The sequence below is a fragment of the Salvelinus fontinalis genome, chromosome 31 (genome assembly GCF_029448725.1).
Source record: "Salvelinus fontinalis isolate EN_2023a chromosome 31, ASM2944872v1, whole genome shotgun sequence".
NCBI lineage: Eukaryota > Metazoa > Chordata > Actinopteri > Salmoniformes > Salmonidae > Salvelinus > Salvelinus fontinalis.
In genome coordinates, this window is record NC_074695.1 from 45,107,397 (window position 1) to 45,131,590 (window position 24,194).

At 43.3% G+C, this 24,194-nt stretch overlaps 1 protein-coding gene across 3 annotated transcripts; it reads right to left on the reverse strand.

The window, feature by feature from the left end:
- Nucleotides 1-1,508: 1,508 nt before the first annotated feature.
- Nucleotides 1,509-11,919, reverse strand: LOC129830382 (opioid growth factor receptor-like). 3 transcript variants are annotated; one of them, XM_055892925.1, is made up of 8 exons: nucleotides 11,517-11,627; nucleotides 5,689-5,762; nucleotides 5,518-5,586; nucleotides 5,187-5,268; nucleotides 5,020-5,098; nucleotides 4,508-4,574; nucleotides 4,122-4,270; nucleotides 1,509-3,968 (listed from the first exon to the last, which is right to left on the reverse strand). In XM_055892925.1, the coding sequence occupies exons 1-8, from the start codon at nucleotides 11,530-11,532 to the stop codon at nucleotides 2,888-2,890; spliced, it is 1,617 nt and encodes a 538-aa protein (XP_055748900.1). In that variant the 5' UTR covers nucleotides 11,533-11,627; the 3' UTR covers nucleotides 1,509-2,887. The 3 variants fall into 3 exon arrangements, with proteins under 3 accessions (XP_055748900.1, XP_055748899.1, XP_055748901.1); XM_055892924.1 differs by lacking the exon at nucleotides 5,689-5,762 and having other exon boundaries at nucleotides 11,517-11,919; XM_055892926.1 differs by lacking the exon at nucleotides 11,517-11,627 and having other exon boundaries at nucleotides 5,673-5,761.
- Nucleotides 11,920-24,194: the final 12,275 nt, after the last annotated feature.

Here is a 24,194-nt window from a genome sequence, read left to right on the forward strand (position 1 = left end):
TGGGCCACATCCTGACTGATGGCAGCCCATTCTTGCATAATTAATGCTTGAAGTTTGTCAGAATTTGTGGGGTTTTGTTTGTTCACCCGCCTCTTGAGGATTGACCACAAGTTCTCAATGGGATTAAGGTCTGGGGAGTTTCCTTGCCATGTACCCAAAATATCAATGTTTTGTTCCCCGAGCCACTTAGTTATCACTTTTGCCTTATGGCAAGGTGCTCCATCATGCTGGAAAATGCATTCTTCATCACCAAACTGTTCCTGGATGGTTGGGAGAAGTTGCTCCCGGAGGATGTTGGTACCATTCCTTATTCATGGCTGTGTTCTTAGGCAAAATTGTGAGTGAGCCCACTCCCTTGACTGAGAAGCAACCCCACACATGAATGGTCTCAGGATGCTTTACTGTTGACATGACACAGGACTGATGGTAGCGCTCACCTTGTCTTCTCCGGACAAGCTTTTTTCCCCAGATGCCCCAAACAATCGGAAAGGGGATTCATCAGAGAAAATGACTTTACCTCAGTCCTCAGCAGTCCAATCCCTGTACCTTTTGCAGAATATCAATCAATCAAGTTTATTTTATATAGCCCTTCGTACATCAGCTAATATCTCGAAGTGCTCTACAGAAACCCAGCCTAAAACCCCAAACAGCAAGCAATGCAGGTGTAGAAGCACGGTGGCTAGGAAAATCTCCCTAGAAACATCAGTCTGTCCCTGACGTTTTTCCTGGAGAGAAGTGGCTTCTTTGCTGCCCTTCTTGACACCAGGCCATCCTCCAAAAGTCTTCGCCTCACTGTGCATGCAGATGCACTCACACCTGCCTGCTGCCATTCCCGAGCAAGCTCTGTACTGGTGGTGCCCTGGTCCTGGCGCTTGCTGGACTTTCTTGGGCGCCCTGAAGCCTTCTTCACAACAATTGAACCGCTTACCTTGAAGTTCTTGATGATCCGATAAATGGTTGATTTATGTGCAATCTTACTGGCAGCAATATCCTTGCCTGTGAAGCCCTTTTTGTGCAAAGCAATGACGATGGCACGTGTTTCCTTGCCGGTTAACCATGGTTGACATAGGAAGAACAATGATTCCAAGCACCACCCTTCTTTTGAAGCTTCCAGTCTGTTATTTGAACTCAGTCAGCATGACAAAGTGATCTCCAGCCTTGTCCTCGTCAACACTCACACCTGTGTTAATGAGAGAAATCACTGACATGTCAGCTGGTCCTTTTGTGGCAGGGCTGAAATAAAGTGGAAATATTTTTTGGGGGGACTCAGTTCATTTGCATGGCACAGAGGGACTTTGCAAATAATTGCAATTCATCTGATCACTCATAACATTCTGGAGTATATGCAAATTGCCATCATACAAACTGAGGCAGATTGTGAAAATTAATATTTGTGTCATTCTCAACTTTTGGCCATGACTGTAGTACAGTATTCAGACAACCAAGGTTGGAATCTGAAATTGAATAATTCTAGAAGGAAAAAAATGAATTAGACAAACAAATGTAAATAACTTGCACAATCTTTATTTTATTGTCATGTAACAGGAAAGGGGTCAAGTTTGTAAGTTGCACGGACAAAGGATTTTCAAATTCCATTCATCACCCCACCAAAGTGGAGTGTATTTACAACCCTTTTACACACGTATGATGAATATATTAATTCATTTGCTGAAAATTGTAAAATAGACATTCGTGATGAAATCTCCACACGGGTGGAAAACAAAGCTTACCCAAACATAACCTCAGAAATGGAAGAAACGTTGACTCTCTCCCACAGGGTTTTCCTGAGATTTGCAATTCAATAAACGAGTCGAAGGGGATCGGGCCTTTGTATAACCATACAATAATTTTGAATAAAAATAATAAAATAAATAACAATAGCCTCCCCGCTTGGAACATGAGAAAAGAACACCCACATTCTATTGATTACACTTACTATGTCGCCCTTACTTCAAAGCCAAAGGAGTTCAACCAAAGAGGTACATATCGTATTATTTCAAAACTTCCAAGACAGAATACAATCAAACAGTTAAATGTTATTTTTCTTTTTTTGGCAATGTCATCTATATCTCTCATTCCGCAAAAAAAAAAAAAGTGTAAAATTCTTGAAACAAACAAATGACATTACAATCTTGTTCCCATTTCATAAGGGCTTTCAATAAAATATAATACACAATGCAGTCGCAACACTGACAGATAATACTAGATACAAAGTACATTTCAATTTGTGTGCAAAATTACTATTCAAACTGAGTTTTTGAACGGAGCGGTGTATTTAAAAAGAATGTTGTAACAAGCAGGCATCAGTTCATTGTATGAGATGGAATTCATCTTTTCAATGTGAACTGTAATTACAGACTATCCTTACATCCTCCTCAGTTCAAAGTATCCAACTACTTGCAGTTGCAGGATCAACTATGGAGATCTGATTGCAGTCAGAATCCCCGTTCCCTGTCACAACACAATTTCATTAGAACAAATCAATTCAGTAATGCATACATCCTTACCAACAAAAAGAACAAACCCACTCTAATGTGAACATGGAGGACAGCAGAATATAATAAGGCCTGAAAACTATTTTTCTGTTAAAGCCCTGCCCAGAAACCACCCAGCCCCTTCCACCTAGGAGCTTCTGTAGAACTCAGAATTTATGCCATTCTGAGGATTGGAGAAGTGTAAGCAATATGGCGAGAATTCCATCTAACCTACAGTATCAGACGGCAAGGATGAGCTATTATCATATGACTTATATATGTTTTTCTGGGCCTTTCATATCCACATGAAGTGCCTAGGGGGTAGGGTCTCGGGTCAATTTGGGATTGGCCATAAGTGTACACAATTTAACATATGTCCTTTTAGTCTGCAACTGATTCCTCCCTCCTTATATTCAGGAAGTTCCCATGTCCCTGAAGTTCCCTGAACTTGGCTGGGAGTTGGATTCCACATCCATCGGCTCCACTTCATTTTTCACCTCTTTCCCATTTGTCTGATCCTCTCCAGCTTTCTTTGTGTTCTCCCCACCCACTGGCACGGCTTTGTTATCAGACACATCACTAAAGTCAGTCCTTGGGTGTTTTTCACCTCGTTCTGAGGAGTCCTTTTTCGGCGAATCCTTTTTGGCATCCTCAGTCTTGGCTTTGTGGGATGATGCCGCTGATGGGCTCGTCTGATGTGGGTGGTTGTCGTTGGGGACGACCGTGCCTTTCTCCCACCCGTTGGGGCAGTTCTCTGTAGGACCATTGCGTGGCACCACCTTGTCACCTTCCCTTTTCTTCTTAGTCGGTTGTGCCAAATTCTCAGACTTCATTTCAGATGCAGCTGCCTTGACTTTGACTGAGTCCTGGATGCTGTCCTTGGCTTGACTATCCTCTTTGAGTCCTTCCTCCATACTGTGATCTCCTTTAACAGACTCAGGGTCTGGGCTGCCTGAATGGTCCATGTCAAGATCATTGCTGTTCCCGTTTCCCAGTGATTCTGAGTCCTCTGAGGAGATCGCTGGCCCCGAAGGATTAACAGAAAAACCCTCAGCCTGCTTATCTCCATCACTACTCAATGCTTCATCATTCAACTTGGGAGTCTCCTTCACTTCCTCCGTGACACCCTTCTCCTTCTGGGCTCCCACTGCCTCTCCCTCTCTAGCCTTGGCTCGTGTGCGGCCTTCCTCCGCTCCCTCTCCGTTCCCCTTCTCCGCCTTCTTCAGCTGTTTCTGGATCTTTCTGGGGCACCATACAAACTTTTCCTTGGGCTCAAAGTGCTGGAAAGCGTAGCGCAGAAGCTCTTTGCGCTTCTGCTTGTCACGAATGGCAAACAGGAAGTAGTCGAGCACGCTGCGCTTGACGCTGCTCAGGTTCCTTTTGACCAGCGTCTCCTCCAGGAAGAAGCGCACCAGCGGACTCTGGTAGTGCTCAAAGCCTAGCTCCCCCAGGCTCTTCAGGATGCGCGTAATGCGGAGGTTGTTGTGCATGTTCCTGAGACAGAAAACACAACCAATATTTAGATGGAGGACCACTAGTAACAGTTTACAACACCACTGATGACAAAGAACGGTCATCAGTGGTTCCACATGGTCTTAAGAAATCACACCCTGTAAAGATGACCAAGGCGTAACTTCAGCAACTCACCTTTCAAGGTTGGCGAAGCGTTCTCTCCAGTTCTCGGCGCGTTTGACCTCACCTGTGTCTTTGTTGACCAGCTGGATACCATAGAACCCCAGCATGAGCTCGTAGGACTCCACCAGCCTCTTCTTGGCCTCATCGCTCTCCCTGAAGGCCTGAGGACCCAGTGGGGCAAGAGCACAGAGACCATTATCATCGCCTCGATAGAGAAGCTCCATTCATAAACATTTCGTCTGCTCACTGGACCCAAGGGTATGCTTACTGTTACATTCAACAGTAACTCATTTTATGAAAAGGGCATTTCACAGTGCTTTATTGTACCCCTTAACCACACTTTGCACGTCAGTGCTCCTAATACATCACAATGATCATGCAAAACGTGAACCACTCACCAGGATCTCCTTCTTGGTGAGCTCAGAGGCCATGTAGTTCACTCCTGGCTCCCGCAGTGGAAACAACCTGAGAGCAACAGTGGGTTATAACTTTCGATGGCTAGATATCAATAGTAGCACGGTGAAATCACGTCACTGATGTTTCAATCGTGTTTTGGGAAAGCTTTCCTGCGCCGTGCTGCGGCTAAGTGACAAAATGTCGGTGATTGACAGTTTTTCACAACAGAACGTAAACGCCATCCAAGTTTATGACACTTGAGATTAGATTACTGTACTGTTATCATTGTGAGTCAGGCAAATTATAGGCCTAGTCATAAAGTAATATAGTCACATGTATAACACCACATTATAATGGTGTAACTCCCTAGAGTTTAACTTGTGCTACCTCTACTTCTGGTTGCTGTCATACGTGAGTTTAAATTTGGCTGTTATAGAGGTCCATCGGGATACATAAGAAACAAACACACACAACTAGCCCATAACAGAACCGGAGCATTTAGGATCATACATACCACTGAATGTAGGAGTGAACTCTCTCCAGCCTCTTATAGTCCGTCTTCCATTCTTTATGAAAGGATTCTATTAAAATGTCTAAACAAAAATATAGAGCATTACATACACCATTCTGCACATTTTCCAGTCACTGAAAGATAGCTTGGAAGAATAGCAAATGACCTACCGTCAGGGGAGGAGGGGTATTCGTTGAGATAGAATTTTAAATTGAACATTCTCTCTTCTGAGCATTCCTCGTCTGCTAGATTCTGTGAAGACACGCAGACAAGCAGCACAGTCAGATGTCTAGATGATGCCTCATGACAACGACAAGATAAAAACAGACAACCTGTGTAGGGCCTGGAGTTTTACCTGGTCAGGAAGGGGGGAAAAAGTGGGTTCTGGTAAGACCAGGTTAGCCTAGGCTTACTAAGACCCAACATTTTTTCCTGACAAATTCACACGGACAAAAACTCCTGGCCCTATTCATGTGTAATAACAAGAGCCTTCAGACTTACAGGATACCCTTTTCTGTAGTTCTGCATGTCCTTCGCAGCCCTCATGTTCCTGGAGAACGTGTTTGACCACTGTGAAAGATATGGCACAGCGATATTGGACGAAACATTTGGCAGAGATACATTTAAAAAGGCATTATTCATTTTCTTTTGGGTACCTAAAATTATTTTGACCTGGGTGTAAGTCAGTGGAACCGAAGAGGAGACAGGTCCCAACACCATAGCTGTAGTTTCACCCCATAGTTTCCCTGTTTGAACAGTTGCATGGGGGATTTGGTGCAGTGTTAATTTCAACAAATATGGTGACGAAAATACCAAATACTACTAAACGGTTCACTCGATACGGATGAAAATGGCCTCATGAAAGCCGACAGTCTGCCCTTTCGCCCACATAGTGTTTCCTCTGCGTTCATTTAAGTGTGGAGCTGCGCTACGGCAGAATCATTGCCGCCACACCGAAAGAAACATCCTTTTTCTACAAAAAATAGTTTCAATAAAGTTCTGTAAAGCACATTCACTTTTCTTGGTAAATTGATAATCTGTCTGGGTTCAAGACAGTTCTGAAAGTTATTTAGCTCTGTGAGCTGTGACAGGCAGCCTGTAACTCAAGAAACACAGCGCGCCAGTGACCAGTGCGCGAGTGACAAGTGACGGATACAGACGCCCTGTGGTACAAAACAATTCACTTGAATCACTTTAGAATGCACCTGTGTGAGAAACGGCACGCCAGGGACCAGTGCGCGAGTGACCAGTGTGCAATACAGAGGCTCTGCAGCTGAGCGAAACACAATTCACTTGAATCACCTCAGTTCTCCTGTGTGAGAAACGGCAAGAAAGATACGGTAGCCAACAAGTTAAATTATAGCTAGCGTATGTAGCTAACTACTAAAGTAATTTAGATCTATAATATTGCTGCCACAATTGAAACGGCAATTATCTGTCCAATATCCACACGTATGTTGATGATAGAAACATGGTCAACTAACGTTACTAGTTCAGCAAGTTAGCTAGCTAGTTCAGTTGGAACTGTGAAGTGCAAGCAAGATAGCTTAATTTATCCGTCTTCGATGAGATTTTTTCTTCTCTCTCAGATGAGTTTAAAAATATTTCCAGCCACTGCAGCGAAAGGGGGAGCAGGGACAAGACTTTCAGGTAACGTTAACTTAGCTAGCCGACGTCAAATCAGCCTGAGTTAAATTAGAAACTTTCTTTAGTTAGCCAACTCTTTCAAAAGCTTTAAGCTGTCGTTTTCATAACAAGTGCATGGCTTACTTTACTAGACAGAGAAGAGGCAGAATGCCGGGAGTGAGGTAGGGCTGCATGAGGGACGGAATGGAGCAGAAGAGGAGAGCCAGGAGGGGAGATTGAAGGAGAAAATGAGAACAGGAGTAGATAAAAGGAGAAGAGAGAGGAATAAGGCCAAGTGCGCACCACCGGCAATCCGGATGGGACCCAATCGCACTGAAAGGGTCTTCCCTTAAATTGCGAGAGGGACTTTTCGGCAATGAAATGAGTAAGAACATTTAAATGTGAAAGTAGATCCCCTTTGTCCCGCTCCCTTCTCTTGTTGCAGGTCAAAACAGACTTGAGGAGCAGACTGCAGGGAGAGCATCTAGCCGCCTGCATGCGGCGCTCCATCAACGCCCCAATAATAAGGAGCTCAATTAGAGGAGAGCGTGGGAAATCTTTTCCCCAAAAGCCCAGAAGAAAAGTGCTCTGACAAAAGCTGTAAACTATGTCAAAACTAGGTTGTCGTCAGAACTTGGAAAGAGATTTCCAACACCCTTGTTTTGTGATGAACATGAATTAGTGGGCTCTGATTCATGTTCAGTCAAATGTTCATTTTGTCAAAAACTTTTTCAGAAAGGTCTCTTGCGTTTCCTTAGATAGCTGCAGCACTCATTTAATTGCATCATGTATACTATAATCCTTTCACCAATACATTGAGCTCATTTCTGGTGGTGGAAATGATATTTCAGATGGTTTATTGGGAGTTTCTTTTTAGTCACCAGAACCAAGCTCTTCAGTACTTATACCAGCTTCATGGAGGTAGTCACCCAAGTTAATTTGTGGAATTTCTTTCCTCCTTAACCCTGTAGTCTTAACATTCTGTATACTCCCCTTGTCCTAAGGTTAAAAGAAAAAGACCCGCCTTCACTAAACCCCTAAAATAAAGCAGCTTAATAGAATTTTAAACCAAATCTATTTTACATGAAGAAACAACCTGTCAATCATCACAAACTTTGAATATCTGGGTTTTCCCTCTTCACAATGCAGAAAGACTGCATTTAAAATCAGTGGACACTACTCATTTTTATTACAATACACCTGTCATAATTGTTTTCTTTACTAAAGTAGCGGTGTATTATTGCTAAAGGTACTGCATAGGTGTAAACATAACTTTTTTTTAGAAAGAGATAGCACTTGTATAGCCTAAGAAAGTAGTAGAAGTGTTGAAAGTAGTTTTGAATGCATTTTATTGAAGGGAAACAATAACAGTCTTGAAAATATCACTGTTGCCCAAAAAGTTCTTATATACACTGTACAATGAGGAATTCAACTACAAAATAGTATTCTCCCATTGTTTTAACCATTGCCCCCACCCACAAGGTGTATAAACAATAAATAAGAATATAATAGATACAAAACATACTGTAGGACAGTATGCAAGGGTGTGCATGGACTTTGCAGATGCATTTCTCACATGTGCAACACATATTTGTTTTACAGTCCTTTGGAGGCATCTCCTCCTCTTGCCTGCCCCAGCATCAGGTGGATCAAGACAAGATTCAGCCGCCTGAACAGCTTTCACAAGCGCTGCTGTACGGGGGAGGTGCTCCCTTCTTTGAATGTGTGGGTTTACAAGTGCCTTTCCCAGCTGCTTCAGGAACACCCTCTTGTTCCGGTTATCAGGCATCCAGGTAGGGTTGATCTTGTGCCATATTACAAAGGCATTGTATGAGAACACATCAATGATGTTATGGAAGATGACCAGGGGCCAGCTGTAAATTCTAATCACCGTGTCCAGGTTGTCCACTCCATCTTTGTTGTGGTTGTAGTCCAGGATGATGGCTGGCTTCCTGTCCTCACGGTCACTGATCTCAGCCGTTTTGTGCAGTGTGCTCAGGAAGACCACATTCTTGTTCCTCTTTGGGAGGTAAGAAACTAGAGTGATGGTGGGGGAGAAGGCAAACTTTGATGAGAAGGCCTCTCTCCCCCTTATCGCGAGGAGTGAAGGGGGGAGCTCAGGCTTGTTCTTTCAAACTGTGCCAACCATGGTGATCTTCCTCTTCAGGAGCTGCTGGCTGAATTCAATCAGTAGCATACAATCTCAATTTCTCATTGTGTGAATGTCTCTGATTTTTGTGGTGCGTAAATTATTTTATAACTGCCGGGTCAAAAATAACCCTAAGACAATCTATGTATCCTGGTGGTGTACAGCTTTCATGGAAATATGAACAAAGGTGATGCTTCACTTTTTCTAATGTTGGGTCACTCTAGGAAAAGTCATACAATTTCAAGTTGAAAAAATATCACTTAGGGGGTTCTCTCTGCTGTTAACGGTAAAAAATGACTAACTACTCTGTTTAAGACAACATAAGGATTAATGCACTTGAGCCAATCAGTTGTGTTGTGACAAGGTAGGGTGGGTATACAGAAAATAGCTCTATTTGGTAAAATACCAAGTCCATATTATGGCAAGAACAGCTCAAATAAGCAAAGAGAAACGACAGTCCATCAAGGTCAGTCAATACGGAAAATTCATTACTTTAAAAAAGTTTAAGTGCAGTCGCAAAAACCATCAAGCGCTATAATGAAAGTGGCTCTCATGAGTACCGACACAGGAATGGAAGACACAGAGTTAACTCTGCTGCAGAGGATAAGTTCATTTGAGTTACCAGCCTCAGAAATTGCAGCCTAAATAACTGCTTCAGAGTTCAAGCAACAGACATTTCAACATCAACTGTTCAGCGGAGACTGTGTGAATCAGACCTTCATGGTCGAATTGCCTCAAAGAAACCACTAAAGGACACCAATAAGAGTCCAAATTGGAGATTTTTGGTTCCAACCGCCGTGTCTTTGAGACGCAGTGTGGGTGAACGGATTATCTCTGCATGTGTATTTCCCACCGTAAAGCATGGAGGTGGTGTTATGGTGCTTTGCTGGTGACACTGATCTATTTCAAATTCAAGGCACAGCATGGCTACCACATCGCTGCAGAATGCTACCCCATCCCGCCTGGTTTGGGCTTAGTGGGACTATCATTTGTTTTTCAACAGGACAATGACCCAACACGCCAGGCTGTGTAAGGGCTATTTGACCAAGGAGAGTGATGGAGTGCTGCATCAGATGACCTGGCCTCCACAATCCCCTGACCTCAAGCAAATTGAGATGGTTTGGGAAGAGTCAGACCGCAGAGTGAAGGAGAAGCAACCAACAAGTGCCGAGCATATGTGGGAACACCTTCAAGACTGTTGGAAAAACATTCCAGGTGAAGCTGGTTGAGAGAATGCCAAGCATGTGCAAAGCTGTCAAGGCAAAGGGTGGCTATTTGAAGAATCTCACATTTTGATTTGTTTAACACTTGTATTTCATAGTTTGTCTTCACTAGTATTCTACAATGTAGAAAATATAAAAACCCTTGAAGGAGTAGGTGTCCTCAAACTTTTGACTAGTGTATACAATTACACTTGTTTACTTGACTTTTATACTCTATAAATTGACTCCAATTAATTTACTGTAGAAAGTTTGCCACCTGCAGTAGGTAAGTAAAGCAGATATCAAATCCATCCCTTCTGTTCGGCTGTGCCCATAGCAACATTCTAAAATGAGGTGGATAAGAACTCCCTAGTGTTCTGCCACCAACTTGCCCACATTGTGCTCGTGTGGCAATGTCTGCAAACACAAAGCTAGCTCGTGCTTGGCTCTGCCCACTTCCTTGCTTGTTTTGTCCACTAGGATCCATTTGCTCTCATTGGAAACGACAGGCTGTGGTCTATCTTCAGTTAGTAAAAAAAAGCTTTGCTAGAGCTGCTTACCAAGAATACAGTGAATGTTCCTGAGTGGCCTAGTTACAGTTTTCACTTAACTCAGCTTGAAAATCTATGGCAAGACTTGAAATGGCTGTCTAGCAATGATTAACAAACAACTTGACATAGCTTGAATATTTATGTAAGGATAATGTGCAAATATCGTACAATCCAGGTGTGCAAAGCTCATAAGACTTACCCAGAAAGACTCAAACAGCTGTAATTGGTGCCAAATGTCATTCAACATGTAGGCCTATTGACTCGGGGGTCGAATAGTTATGTAATATAGTTTTATTTATCGTAAATGTTTTACAAATGTTAACATTCTTATTCCAATTTGACATAGTATTGTGTAGATTGTTGACAAAAATATAATTAAATACATATCTAGTGGTTTTATAGGGCCTAACTGTTTGTTGGCACCGTTAGTCACAGTTATAGTGCATTGAATGTATTGTTTAATCTTGCGTAGTGGCTTCGCTGGCATGCATCTAAAAAAAAAAAAATAGCTGAGTTTGCCCCACCAAGATTCACATGCTAAAATCGCCACTGCAGGCTATAATGCAATGACTAGCTCGAGACAAAGTGGGGATGAAAAGCTAACGTTAGCAGGCTAAAGGCACGTTAGCAGGTTAAAGGCTAGATAAAACGCTAACGTTAGTTAGCATAGTAGCTAGCTAGCTTTGTAACCAAAAACTAAACGAGGCATTATAGATGAAACTTGTCAAATATAATGGCAGTTACTAACTCACTTAAAACTATTACATTCTCCTGCAAACAATATTCCACATTTGGAGGTAACGTTAGGTCGTTAGGATTCCATTAGTTGAACAGCTGCTAACGTTAGCTAGCAAGCTAATGTGTGCTAGTAGTGGCCTAATGCTAACATTAGTTTTCGCGTACTCGTTCGCCGTGTTAACGCCGACATTTGTATAGTTGGTTACACAAGAGAAAAATTAAAATGCTACGTACTAAACCAGATGTCCATGATTTAGTTTTGTCCTGGCTTGAGCGACGCGCTTGGGTCTCTCCTGGATCGTCTCCATCACTCTCTGTGTCCCACGTCGAATCATATACGCAGACTAAATCGTCCTGCTCCATCATTGAAACCACAATGTCACAATGTGGGCTTGAGAAAGACCAAAAGCGAGTTCTGCTAGCCAAGATAATTACACATGAGTTGAACTTCCAGCCCTAAATTCGATGACTACCACGACCGACCAACCATCCCTCCTCCCGGTCAGCAAAATCCATCGTCGCGATTCGTTGTACCAGTACGGGTTCGACAACCGTGAGTGACAGGGTGAAATGGTCTGCAGTCAATGCAAGTCTATCTGCTGGCTGAGCAGCTTCTTCTTCTTCTGTGGCTTTTATGGCGGACTACAAACCCTAAAGGTGTATTGCTGTCACCTACTGGACGGGTTGAAACCAAAAGAAGGTACAAATAAAATCCATACGTTATAGGGAAACTAACTTAATCCACCCAAATAAAAATAGTACACTGACAAAACAAAACTCCCACTTCTTCCTTCTTTCAATTCCTCATATCTCCCTTCTCGGGCTCTAGGGCCTCTAGGGTGAAAGGCAACCGCTGCAGCCTGCAGTGAAGGCACCATGGACTCTTCAAGTGCACCATTCAAACCGTCAACTCGTTTAACAGCTGCTGCATATGATATGCTCTGGATATCCCTGACTTTGGCCACCTCATTTTCTTTCACCCTTATGGGGCATTCGAAAGACAAGGCTTCATGATTCCCACCACAATTGCAACATATCACATTTTCTTCACTTTTACAACATAATATGATCTTTTCCACAACTTGGACATCTCGACTTCTCCTTTCTGCAAACACTTGAAACATGACCAACAGCTTTACAATGATCACACTGCATTGGTCTTGGTATGAATGCTCCGACTCTGTCGTTAATACACCCTAACTGACTCCATATCAAAAAATAAAAGAACAGACTCTTCACTTTTGCTTCATTCACCACACAATTCATCTGACGTGCATCAATCACTCAGGAGTATTTTTCATCTCTTCAACATCTACTTCCCACGAGACTCCAGATATAACCCCCTTGAGAGGTGCCCTGTTTCTGAGACACACACAACACTTCAAACTTATCAAATCGGGTGAGACACAACACACGTTTCTTCTGATCCTCAGAAGCACAAAAAATCTAAACCAGCCTGCCTCTCGTGATCCTCACAGCCTTCACTCTACCCAGCACTCTCTCCACCAGTTTGGATATCTCAAATGGATTCCTCAAGATTGGTAATTCAATCAGCTGCTCCTCATTTACAAACCGTACTCCTACAAGATACGAAGTAACGTTCTCATCACTGTACTCTACTTTGCTCCGTTTTCCTTTCTTTTGGACAATATTCCAATTCTCCTTGATTCTACCGCCATTAGATTCAGAATCCACTTCATCATCCACCTCCGCCATCTTTCCCCTCAATCACCTCCTGGCTGAGCAGCTGATGACAGGGTTGCCAGATCAAACCACATTTCTTGCCCAATGAATACTGAAAACCAGCACAAAAGCCCTGAAACTAGCCAAGCAAATTTTTCCTACAGCAAGAGAGGACTTGCCACATTTATACAATATACCCTTTTTCCATAACGTCCATAACTTGTAACGATGCTAGAAGCAAAATTGAGTTTTCATCAAAATAATAATTATTGCAAGCTATGAAGTGACATAATAAAGGAATTTGAATATGACTCAAGATAAAATATAATTTGCCCTTATTAAACTCGACAGATCCTTTCCCATAATTTTCCTTGTTTGACTGCTATGATTAAGCAGGAAAGCAGGAGAGGGTATGGTAAAGTGCATTCGGAAACTATTGTTACAGCCTTATTCTAAAATGTATTAAATGTTTTTTTCCCTCATCAGTCTACACACAATACCACATAATGACAAAGGAAAAACATTACAATTATAAACTGGGTGGTTCTAGCCCCGAATGCTGATTGGCTGACAGCCGTGGTATATCAGACCGTATACCACAGGTATGACAACATTTTTATTTTTACTGCTCTAATTACATTGGTAACCAGATTATAATAGCAATAAGGCACCTCATGGGTTTGTGGTATATGGCCAATATACCACGGCTAAGGACTGTATCCTGGCATAAGAAAATATATTGTGCATATAACCCCCTTGAGAGGTGCCCTGTTTCTGAGAGACACACACATACCCTTAGCCGTGGTATATTGGCAATATACCACACCCCCTACTGCCTTATTTCTTAAATAAATCCCTTTTGCACATGTGCATAACTATAAATCCGACAGGAGAGTTTGAGTCATGAAAGTTGGACAGAGAATCTCTGAGCAAAATCTCTGAGCAAGAAACACTGGGACGAACTTAAAAATCTAATGTTGGGCTATTTTCTGGCAATTGTGACACTATTATGTGCCAGATGTTAAGACTACAGCTGTAAATGGCACATTTGTGAGATTGACTTGTCATTTCAATAGGCATAGGCTACAGACTAAAATCTGGGTTTATGATTGTAATTCAACTTTGCAATGGATTGCTTCGCTAGATGCAGGTATCTTATAGCCCCCGATAGAACTACATCTAATGTGAGATAGCCTAGGCAAGATGTAGGCAAGATGTAAACTGAACGATTGACAGAATAATTTATTCAACATGAATAGCAAAGAGATTTCGAGGTAAGAAGTGCTTGTATTCCCCAATAGCCTGCTGGAATAGACTACTGAGCATGGGGTGTAATTTCAATCCCTGAATTAAATATTAATAATATGTACAGTACAAGTCAAAAGTTTGGACACACCTACTCATTCAAGGGTTTTTGTTTATTTTTACTATTTTCTACATTGTAGAATAATAATGAAGACATCAAAACTATGTAATAACACATATGGAATCATGTAGTAACCTAAAAAGTGTTAGACAAATCAAAACATATTTTAGATTCTTCAAAATAGCCACCCTTTGCCTCGATGACAGCTTTGAACCCTCTTGGCATTCTCTCAAACAGCTTCACCTGGAATGCTTTGCCAACAGTCTTGAAGAAGTTCCCACATATGCTGAGCATCTGTTGGCTGCTTTTCCTTCACTCTGTGGTCCAACTCATCCCAAACCATATCAATTGGGTTGAGGTCGGGTGATTGTGGAGGCCAGGTCATCTGATGAAGCACTCCATCACTCTCCTTCTTGGTTAAATAGTCCTTACACAGCCTGGAGGTGTGTTGGGTCATTGCCTTGTTGAAAAACAAATGATAGTCACACTAAGCGCAAACCAGATGGGGTGGCGTATTGCTGCAGAATGCTGTGGTAGCCATGCTGGTTAAGTGTGCCTTGAATTCTAAATAAATCACTGACAGTGTCACTAGCAAAGCACCCCCACAACATCAAATCTCCTCCTCCATGTTCCACGGTGGGAACCACACCTGCAGACATCATCTGTTCACCTACTCTACGTCTCACCTGAACCTATAGGGGAGGGTCTGGGTGGGCGTCTGTCCGCGGTGGCGGCTCTGGCGCGGGACGTGGACCCCACTCCACCATAGTCTTTGCCCGCTTAAGTGGCACCTTTGGAGCGGCGACCCTCGCCACCGACCTTGGACTGGGGACCCTTGCAGCGGGCCCCGAATAGATGGGAGACTCCGGCAGCGCCAGACAGGCGGGAGACTCCGGCAGCGCCAGAGTGACGGGCGGCTCCGGCAGCTCCTGACTGACGGGCGGCTCCGGCAGCTCCTGACAGGAGGGAGACTCCGGCTGCTCCGGACAGGAGGGAGACTCCGGCTGCTCCGGACAGGAGGGAGACTCCGGCTGCTCCGGACAGAAGGGCATCGCTGGAGGCTCCGGACTAGAGGGCGTCGCTGGAGGCTCCGGACTGACGTCCTTTGTTGGAGGCCTCATGCCATGGATCCTCACCGGAGGCTTCATGCCATGGATCCTCACTGGAGGCTTCATGCCATGGATCCTCACTGGAGGCTTCGTGCCATGGATCCTCACTAGAGGCTTCTTGCCATGGATCATCACTGGAGGCTTCGTACCATGGATCATCACTGGAGGCTTCGTACCATGGATCATCACTGGAGGCTTCGTACCATGGATCATCACTGGAGGCTTCGTGCCATGGATCATCACTGGAGGCTTCGTGCCATGGATCATCACTGGAGGCTTCGTGCCATGGATCATCACTGGAGGCTTCGTGCCATGGTTCATCACTGGAGGCTTCGTGCCATGGATTATCACTGGAGGCTTCGTGCCATGGATCATCACTGGAGGCTTTGTGCCATGGATCACCACTGGAGGCTTCTTGCCATGGATCCCCACTGGAGTGGAGAGACACACAGGAGGCCTGGCTCTGGGAGAAGGCACAGGACTCACCAGGCTGGGGAGACATGCAGGAGGGTTAGTGTTTAGCACAGGCACAGAACTCACCAGGCTGGGGAGACATGCAGGAGGCCTTGTCCTTGGCACCGGATGCACTGGACCGTGGAGGCGCACTGGTGGTCTCGAGCGTAGAGCTAGCACCACTCGTCCTGGCTGGATTCCCCCTGTAGCCCGGCAAGTGCGGGGAGTTGGAACAGGCCGCACTGGGGTGTGCTGGCGAACTGGAGACACCGTGCGTAGGGCTGGTGCAATATACCCCGGGTCGAGGAGACGCACTGGAGACCAGATGTGCTGAGCCGGCATCATCCCTCCTGGCTCGATGCCCACTCTAGCCCGGCCAATTCCAGGAGCTGCGATGTAACGCACCGGGCTACGTGTGCGCACTGGGGACATTGTGCGCTCCCCCGCATAACACGGTGCCTGCCCAGTCACTCTCTCGCCACGGTAAGCACGGGGAGTTGGCTCAGGCCTCCTACCTGAGTCCGCCAATCTACCCGTGTGCCCCCTGTCGTGGCAGAATCAGATTTAGCTAAGTAACATAGATAGATAAGATGTTATTTTCATCATATGCTTGTGAGATACTTGTCATTAGAATGGGGCCAGAGAGTGGAGAGGTCAGGCTTGTCTTCATATGTCAATGTATATGTTAAACCATGTGACGGGATGGCGTTATTAATTGGGGAACCAGTTAGTTATCTCATACAATGTCTGTACGCCAGTCACTCCCTACTTTTCTCATAGGGGGAAGGAGTTTGGCAGTGTTTGGAACCATTGTATTTCCCCTCTGAGGTTGCCCTTATCTTGACCTAGTATTTGACCTAAGAAGCTCACTGTCTGATTTTGAGTTTGTCCAGGTTTGGGAGTATCTAGAAATGACAATTGATATATGCCATTGGATGAGGTAATGTTTTGGTAGACAGTGAAGTATCAAGCATGAGATTGAAACCTTGTCTTGGGAGATCAAACTGAACGATGATTTATAGCTGATGCTGTCTAGCGATAGGATACTCCTCTTTCGGGTAAAGGATTCTTTGTAAGTTGAGAGGGGTGTATCTTGGCTATAAATGAAACTAAGAATTGTTTTGTAAGCACTCTCAGAGAATTCATTTATAGACACTGAATTGATCTGAGAGTCAAAAAGGGCTTTGGTGAAGCTTGTATATATATTAAAGATGGAATATATAATTTAACTCTGACTTGTGTGTGGTTGGCTCTCTCTATCTCTTTATTGAGTAATACAGGAAATTACCACGACACCCCCCCCAAAATAAATCTGGGGCTGCCTCTCGTGCCCGTTACTTCGCGCCAATTCCTCGTAGTGGCGCCACTCCGCTCTAGCTGCCTCCAGCTCCTCTTTCGGACGGCAATACTCCCCCGGCTGTGCCCAGGGTCCTTTGCCGTCCAAACAAAATTTCCTCCCATGTCCAGGAGTCCAGAACCCTCTGCTCCTGGTTACCATGCTGCTTGGTCCTTTTCTGGTGGGTGGTTCTGTAACGATTCTCCTCTTCGTCTGAGGAGGAGTAGGAAATATTGGACCAAGGTGCAGCGTGGTAAGTGGTCATATTTTTTTATAAAATACGAAAACACTTGACAAACAACAAAAACGACAAACGAACAGTCCTGAACAGTGAAACTAAACAGGAAACAAGCACCCACAACACACAATGGAAAACAGGCTACCTAAATATGGCTCCCAATCAGAGACAACGATAAACAGCTGCCTCTGATTGGGAACCACACCAGGCCAAACACATAGAAAACAAACAACCTAGAAAAAATAACATAGACTGCCCACCCCAACTCACGCCCTGACCAACCTAACACAAAGACGTAAAAAAAGAAACTAAGGTCAGAACGTGACACCTTTTAACTTATCATAAGTAGACATAATTACAAATGATTAAATCCTTCCAATAGAAATAAAAAAAACATTTAATTGAACTTTAATTAAATGAGTTGACTCTTCACATGGGATGATTTCACTGAACAACAAAAGAAAGGGAATATTGAATGGTCCCCAATGATCCATCACATCTCCCAAAAACGTTTTCAACATACATCTGTAAAATTATAGTCTAGAAACTAAAGCTTTGGTTGTGTTCCTCTCAGGCTTCCAAGTCTTCTCCCTGAACCTCCTTTATGTTGGCGGCAGGTAGCCTAGTGGTTAGAGCATTGGGCCAGTAACTGAAAGGTTGCTAGATTGAATCCCTGAGCTGACAAGGTAAAAATATGTTGTTCTGCCCCTGAACAAGGTAGTTCACCCACTGTTCCCAGGCTGTCATTCTAAATAATAATTTGTTCATAACTGACTTGCCTAGTTAAATAAAGGATAAAAATGTCCACCTCTTGAACATCAGCCTCTGAGGCCTCATCTTCACTGTCACTTTCCAACCTTGTTGAGGATGGCTTGTTGTCAGGCTCAATTTTGCCCGGATGAACACCAATGTTTCAGCCTGTTGCATGCTTTGGTGTGTGTGTGTGTGTTCCCAAAAAAGGACCATTTGCGCTCTGAGGCGGCTGATGTTGGTGGGATTTGGAGGATGATGGAGGCAACAGGGGAAAGTGCCTCAGATCCACAAAATCCCTTCCACCAGGTGGCTGATGAGATGTTGGCATGACTGCCATATTGCATCTCCATCCCAAAGCCCTTGCTTGGAAGTGTACTTCGCCAGACTGCCAAGAACCTTGCCCTCATCCAGGCCAATGTGGCGAGACACGGTAGTGATGACACCATAGGTCTTGTTGATCTCTGCACCAGACAGGATGCTCTTGCCAGCGTGCTTGGGGTCCAACATGTACGCTGCTGCGTGTATGGGCTTCAGGCAGAACTCTTCACGCTTTTTGATGTATTTCTGAACTGCAGTCTCCTCTGCTTGGAGCAACAGTGAAGTGGGCAGGGCAGTACGGATTTCTTCTCTTACATCTGCGAGCAGAGTCTGAACATCAGACAGGATGGCATTGGCTCCCTCAATCCATGCATTGGCTACTGCTATAGGTTTCAGGAGATTCAGGCTGCTTACCACACTCTCCCAAAATACATAATCCAGGAGGTTCCTCTTGATGGGGCTGTCCATATCGGCAGACTGTGGTATGGCTATTTCTTGGAGAGACTCCTTCCCCTCCAGGAGATTGTTAAACATGATGACAACACCAACCCAACGGGTGTTGCTGGGCAGCTTCAATGTGGTGCTCTTATTCTTCTCACTTTGCTTGGTGAGGTAGATTGCTGCTATAACAAGTTGACCCTTCACATACCTAACCATTTCCTTGGTTCTCTTGTAGAGTGTATCCAATGTTTTCAGTGCCATGATGTCATTGAGGAGCAGATTCAATGCATGAGCAGCACAGTCAATGGGTGTGATGTGAGGGTAGGACTCCTCCACTTTAGACCAAGCAGCCATCAGGTTCGCAGCATTGTCTGTCACCAGTGCAAATACCTTCTGTGGTCCAAGGTCATGAATGACTGCCTTCAGCTCATCTGCAATGTAGAGGCCGGTGTGTCTGTTGTCCCTTGTGTCTGTGCTCTTGTAGAATACTAGTTGAGGCGTGGAGATGATGTCGTTAATTATTCCTTGCCCACAAACATTCGACCACCCATCAGAGATGATTGCAATACAGTCTGCTTTCTCTATGATTTGCTTGACCTTCAGTTGAACTCTGTTGAACTCTGCATCCAGCAAATGAGTAGATGAAGCTTGTCTGGATGGTGGGGCCAATGCTGGGCGAAGTACACATTGCCTGTGAGCATCAGAGGTGAACCATTTGCATACACAGCTCGAGCAAGACATTCATCAGCATTTCTCTGACTACGTTCCTCCATTAAGTCAAAAAAACTTCTGATTCCAGGAGGACAATGAGCTGTTGCTTTCGATAAGGTGTCTGATTCATCATTTTCACCTCGAATAGAAGTAGAGGGACCTTTGTCAGAAGTTGTTTGTTGTGAGTGCTAAGGGAACTTTATGCACTTGGCCAGATAATTCTGCATCTTTGTTGCATTCTTCACATATGATTTGGCACAGTATTTGCAAATGTGCACAGTTTTTCCTTCTCCATTTGCTGCAGTGAAATGTCTCCACACATCAGATAGTGCCCGTGTCATTTTCCTGTAAAGATTAGGGGGGGAAAAGGGGGAAAAAAACAAATGCAATTCCATGTACAGATAAATAGTTAAGCAGTTATATTAAACAACTCCTTTGTAAGATACATGTTTTAAAATGAAACATGATGGAAACAGGTGAATTAATCCCCCTCAGTTAGCAGGCTCAAGCAAGCTAAAACCCACATGATAGCAAAAACTAACTAGCAGAAATTGTTAACAAGTTAGAGAATATTTAAACACACTTTGCTGTAGGCTACTATTTACTAGTTAAAACTTCTTAAGGCTAGGTGGAACGCTAGCGCCCCATCTCGACAACATCCGGTGAAATTGCAGAGTGCGAAATTCAAAATATAAAAATTGTAATATTAAACATTCATGAAAATAGTCCTACATCATTTAAAAGCGTAACTTATTGTTAATCCAGCCGCTTTGTCAGATTTCAAAAAGGCTTTACGGCGAAAGCAAACCATGCGATTATCTGAGGACAGCGCCCACGCATGCAAAATCATTAAAAACATTTTCCAAACCAGCAGAGGCGTCACAAAAGTCAGAAATAGCAATAAAATAAATCACTTACCTTTGAAGATATTCCTCTGTTTGCAATCCCAAGGGTCCCAGCTACACAACAAATGGTCGTTTTGCTCGATAAAGTCCTTCTTATATCCCAGAAAGTCTGTTTATTTGGCGCGTTTGATTCAGTAATCCACCCGTTCCAGTCGTTCAACATGCAGACAAAGCAATCCCAAAAGTTACCAATAAACTTTGTCCAAACAAGTCAAACAACTAATTTTTCTAATCAATCCTCAGGTACCCTAATATGTAGATAAACAATTACATTTAAGACGGAGAATAGTATGTTCAATACCGGAGATAAATAACAAAGAGCGCACCCTCAACCACGCACACCACAAGACTACAGTCCAAATGAGAGCCATCTTGAAAAACTACAAATTCTAGCTAATTTTTCAAAAAACAAGCCTGAAACCCTTTCTAACGACTGTTGACATCTAGTGGAAGCCATAGGAACTGCAATCTGGGAGGATTTCCTTTGAATATCCATAGACAAGTGTTTGAATTGGTGGTGACCTAAAAAAAAGAAATTCCGTATGGATTCTCCTCAGGTTTTTCCCTGCCATATCAGTTCTGTCATACTCACAGACATTATTTTAACAGTTTTAGAAACTTCAGAGTGTTTTCTATTATATGCATATCCTAGCTTCTGGGCCTGAGTACCAGGCAGTTTACTTTGGGCACGTCAGTCATCCGAACTTCCGAATACGTAAGAAGTTTTAACAAAAATCATGTATGTCATATAAAATATATTCACCCCACCCAGTATTGTAATCAAAACTTACCAGAAAGCATGTAGTCCTTGGCTCAGACAGTGTAGTAGTGTGGGCTCAATAGCATCTCATTAGTGTGCAGATCTTGAGAATCAGCTGTACATGTGATGGAAGAGTGCAGTGGGCATGCAGAGGGTTGCAATTCCATTGAATCTGGGTTAGTTTAACCAAAATATGCCACAAGACCAAGAATTGCCTTATGTGTATCCCACAAAAAAAGGGTCACTGTTATAAGCTAACTTTTCTGAGGAATTTAAGCAATATTCCCATTCCCAATTTAAGCAATAATTCCGGATATTTACCGGAAAGTTTCCGACCCTTTGCAACCCTAGTGGCCTCTTTGAATAAAATCAAAGTAAAAATATATTTTAATTTGTTTAACACGTTTTTGGTTACTACATGATTCCATATGTGTTATTTCATTGTTTTGATGTCTTCACTATTATTCTGCAATGTAGAAAATAGTAAAAATAAAGAAAAACCCTTGAATGAGTTTGTGTGTCCAAACTTTTGATGGCGGCCGTGGTGCAACTTAGAAGTAGCCCAAAAACTCGCAAACCGTGACCAATACATTTTCACCAGCGACATGGCAACCCTGGTTTGATGAGAATAATGCATTTTTCTTCGGAAGACAGAACTTTTAACAGGGCTAGATAATGTATATTTGAGTAGCCTGGGATTTTTTTTTTACATTTTAGAATCCAAGTCATCATCATCATCATCATCATCATCATCATCATCATCATCATCATCATCATCATCATCATCATCATCATCATCATCATCATCATCACCACTAACAATGGCATATGTCTACCTGTCTCCACATGCAGGTAATACAGGCCTATATTGTATTGCACTGAGTTGGAATAGGCACTTGCCTTCACATCAATCAATAGGCTATGTGGATAGTTATTTTCAGACTGTCCTGATTTTTGTTGTTGATGTAGTCCTAGATTAATTTGTGTTTATTCTATACCAAACAATAAGGAATGAGAATAAAAAAAAAACAGTCATCATTTTCAATGTTCAGGGTTATTTGAATCTCTCTCAAGTCTATTTATTTAGAGACACAGGCTGCTGCATCTAGATCGATGCACAAGCAGAGCCACTGTAATCTCATAACACTTTCTATTCGTCTTATTTGGACAGGGACATGTACAAACACATCGAACAAAGAGTCGTCCAATGTACTGCACTATTGTGTTTTCTAGCTCACGCTCATTTTCAACAGCTGCCCCTAGACGGGCTTTTATGGCAACAAACGGAAAGAAAGAAAATACATAACCAATTGAAAATCACTTAAAATCACATATCAGTACATTATCACACAAACAAATATCATAGGCTGCGATTAGATGCACAAATCCAATGTCATCACATAAAATCATATATATCGGTACATTATCACAATTAGGTTACAATTAGATGCACAAATTAGATTTGTTAGAGAGAGGTAGATGCCGTGGTCTGAAGAGAGGGGAAGATGATGAGAGGAAGGAAGGAACTCATAGTGTGTATGTAATGTAAACCTGACATACCGGCAGTCATCAACAGGGTAAACCTGTCAATGAACACCAGTCCATTAAGTCATTGACACCTCAGTGATTGCCAACTGTTTGATCAGGTCTTACTCTGTGTAATCTCTGTCTTTTTTTACCAATCCGTGCTGTCTTCATCTTCATCTTCAACCTCTCTGGCTCTCTGTAGCAGTGTGATGCTACGGTTACCATGGTGAAACAATACGTCCCGTCTTACTGTATATATCACCCAGTCATGCATGCACTTACACACGTGCCAGCACACACGCACACAGGCAAGCACTCACATACGCATGCACGCACCACACATGCATGCACCACACATTCACGCAATACACACACACACACACACACACACACACACACACACACACACACACACACACACACACACACACACACACACACACACACACACACACACACACACACACACACACACAGAGAAAGAAAAGTCAGCTCAGACATATCCAGCTCAGAGAAGCCCAACTCATGAGCTCCATCAGCAGCAGATTTGAATTTAGAATGGAAAATTAATGTTCTGTCACGACTTCCGCCGAAGTTGGTGCCTCTCCTTGTTCGGGCGGCGTTCGGCGCTCGTCGTCGCTGGCTTTCTAGCTGCCACCGATCCATGTTTCTGTTTTCCATTTGTTATGTCTTGAGTGTACACACCTGGTTCCCATTACGTTATTATTATTTCCCTATTTAATGTTTCTTGAGCGATTGTTCCTGGTTTGTGTTAGTCTTTTGTGTTAGGGTTTGTGATCCCTGCGTGGATTTATTTTCCTGATTATTTTTCCAGAGTAAAGTTTGTTATTTTACTCAGTTCTGTGTCCTGCGCCTGACTCCGTTCTCACCTCTGCACAACTAACACCTGACATGTTCATGCAACAAATGTATCACGTCGAACCAAATCGCATCGATTAGTTCCTCTAATCAAACCGAATCGCATTGAGTCGTTTCAATCAAAACATATCGTTCCTGTATTGTATCAGAGTCCATGTATATAGATACGAATCGAATCGTCTTGAAAGGGAAAGCGGGACATCCCTACTGAAAAGCAAATTTTGCCCATTTGAATAAATCTTTCACAGCAAGGTGCTGTGTAGCAATGGCATAATGATCAAGTACTATGAGGGAGAAGTTTTTGTCTTTAAAAAAATAATTAATTGGGCGGGGTAATCACTATTCTGAGTTACATTAATAGGCCTGTTTAGTATGCTAGTTAACTTGGTATCTAGCCTTGAAGTTCTCGGATGTACTGTTCCAAACACAATGA

Bases quoted from the DNA above. Each gene is read 5' to 3' on its own strand.
- LOC129830382 (XM_055892924.1), bottom strand. From the start codon at position 11,648: ATGATGGAGCAGGACGATTTAGTCTGCGTATATGATTCGACGTGGGAC. The intron at 5,269-5,517 runs GTAAGTCTGAAG...GTGTCTTCACAG, and splicing joins ACTACAGAAAAGGGTATCCT to AATCTAGCAGACGAGGAATG. The intron at 4,575-5,019 runs GTATGTATGATC...TGTTGCTCTCAG, and splicing joins GTTCACTCCTACATTCAGTG to GTTGTTTCCACTGCGGGAGC.